This window comes from Beta vulgaris, chromosome 3, assembly GCF_026745355.1.
Source record: "Beta vulgaris subsp. vulgaris cultivar EL10 chromosome 3, EL10.2, whole genome shotgun sequence".
Classification (NCBI taxonomy): Eukaryota; Viridiplantae; Streptophyta; class Magnoliopsida; order Caryophyllales; family Amaranthaceae; genus Beta; species Beta vulgaris.
The window spans coordinates 44,385,621-44,387,576 of NC_079204.1; the positions used below are offsets into that span (position 1 = coordinate 44,385,621).

Genomic DNA, 1,956 nt, shown 5'->3' on the forward strand with positions numbered 1-1,956 from the left:
ATATAGTCAATCAACTATTCATATATCAAAGAATCCAGTTTTCATCGTACGAAGCATATTGAGGTAGATTGTCATTTTGTTCGTGACGAATTAACTTCTGGAAATTTGTCTACTTCCTATGTTCCTACGGGCCATCAATTAGCAGATATTTTGACAAAACCTTGGGCAAGTGTCAGTGTAGTTTTCTACTCCGCAAGTTAGGCATTTGTGATATTCATGCTCCAACTTGAGGAGTAGTATTGGAGTATTATGTTAACAAGGAGTCTAGTTCAATTAGTTCAGTATGTGTTCCTATCTATAAAGATTTTAGGATTTATAGTTCAGTAAGATTTCCTGATATTAGGTTGTATATATATTCTGTAAAGTTGAATGAGAAAGGTTGATGACTTTTCCTATTCACAAAACCTTAACAGGAGTATATGTTTCTCGATAAATCATATCAGGCCAAGATGAAGTTGACTGGCCTGTTATGCAAAGTGGTCTAAGAACATATATGAGCTCGGAATCATGATAAGAATCAGTATAAGCTTAGATATGCCAGTAGGAAAAAGAAAAATTCAATTTAATGGAAAAGTTCAAATATCATACTACTAGTATGTGAAGCTCCGCATAGAAGCATCCATTTATTTAGTCAAACCCACACATAAACGTTACTACATTTAACAATAAGCAGATAGTATCATTTGTTGTATACAGATGAGGTGAAGTAGTATAAATGCGATAACAATTCCAAATTATATCAAGCTTTGTCCAAACAACAATTATGGGGAAATCAAAAACTGAGCCTGCAGATGCTTGACCATGTTGTCATCCAATTGGAATGCCTTGCTCAGAACATCAACGGAAATAGGTGGGTTAGCCCTGAATACAGCATTAGCAATGGTGACAGTACCTGGGTTCTGGCTGCTTAATCCAGCAATCACAATGGCCGGAATTTTACCAATATTAATTTGGAAGTGAACTAGACCTTGTGGAAAAACGAAAACATCTCCCTTGTTGAGCACCTTGGCAAAGAGTTGGTTCCCACCATCTGCCTGGTTAGAGGTCACAAACCCGACGTAAAGGGTTCCTTCAATCACGGTCAAGAGCTCAGTTGCACGAGGGTGTGTGTGGGGTGGATTGAGTCCTCCATTTGGTGCAAAGTCGATCCTAACTAGTGATAGGCCGAGTGTATTGAGCCCAGGTAGTTGTGTTGCGGTCACTTGGGTAACGTTCGAGCCAAGTCTGTTGTGGGTGACTCCAGGATTTTTTAGAGCTCCTTCCAGGAAAAAATCTTCTGGTTTTGCTTGCATGGGATTCTTACAAAACAATCCATTAACAAACACTGTACCATAATGAACCCACAAAGAGAAGTAAAAACAAGTGAGTTGTCAAATATATTGAATGCATTGAGTTAAGCAAATTAATGGGAGTTCAATGAGATATATGTCATATTACCTGCAGCATTAGGGTCATTTACCCCGATACAGAAATCTTGGAGTTGATTAGGATCAGTAGCATAAACAACATAGGAAGTGACGGCTAAAAAGCCGATGAAAGCGAGGATGTTACTAGGTGACATATTGTCGTGAACAAAAGAGTATGAAATTTGATTAAAATGTGATAAGATAGGAGTTGTAAAATGTTGTGATCTTACCATGGCTAAAGATATTCCTTTTATAGTTTAGATAATCAACTTTGAGCTTTGAAGTGGTCATAGATTTACTAACCTCCATTAGTTTATTCATAATCAAATGGGCAGGAAGCAGCAAGACAACATTAGTCTATACGGGTGGTTGATTACCAAGTCGAGTTCACTGCACATTGGTAATAGTAAGGACTATTCTATCCTGATTGAAGTAACTAGAATCTTATACGCTAACAGCATCATCACTTAGAATTTGTATAGTCATGAGAAATTATCACCGGGGATGCTAGCAGAAAAAATGGGTTGCACTGATGACTAACTAGATCATA

At 37.6% G+C, this 1,956-nt stretch overlaps 1 protein-coding gene across 1 annotated transcript; it reads right to left on the minus strand.

Annotated features, from left to right (window-relative positions):
* Positions 1–594: 594 nt before the first annotated feature.
* Positions 595–1,614, minus strand: LOC104888737 (germin-like protein subfamily 1 member 15). The gene is made up of 2 exons (XM_010673786.4): positions 1,438–1,614; positions 595–1,324 (listed from the first exon to the last, which is right to left on the minus strand). Exons 1-2 carry the CDS (start codon positions 1,559–1,561, stop codon positions 762–764), a joined length of 687 nt encoding a protein of 228 aa, XP_010672088.1. The 5' UTR covers positions 1,562–1,614; the 3' UTR covers positions 595–761.
* Positions 1,615–1,956: the final 342 nt, after the last annotated feature.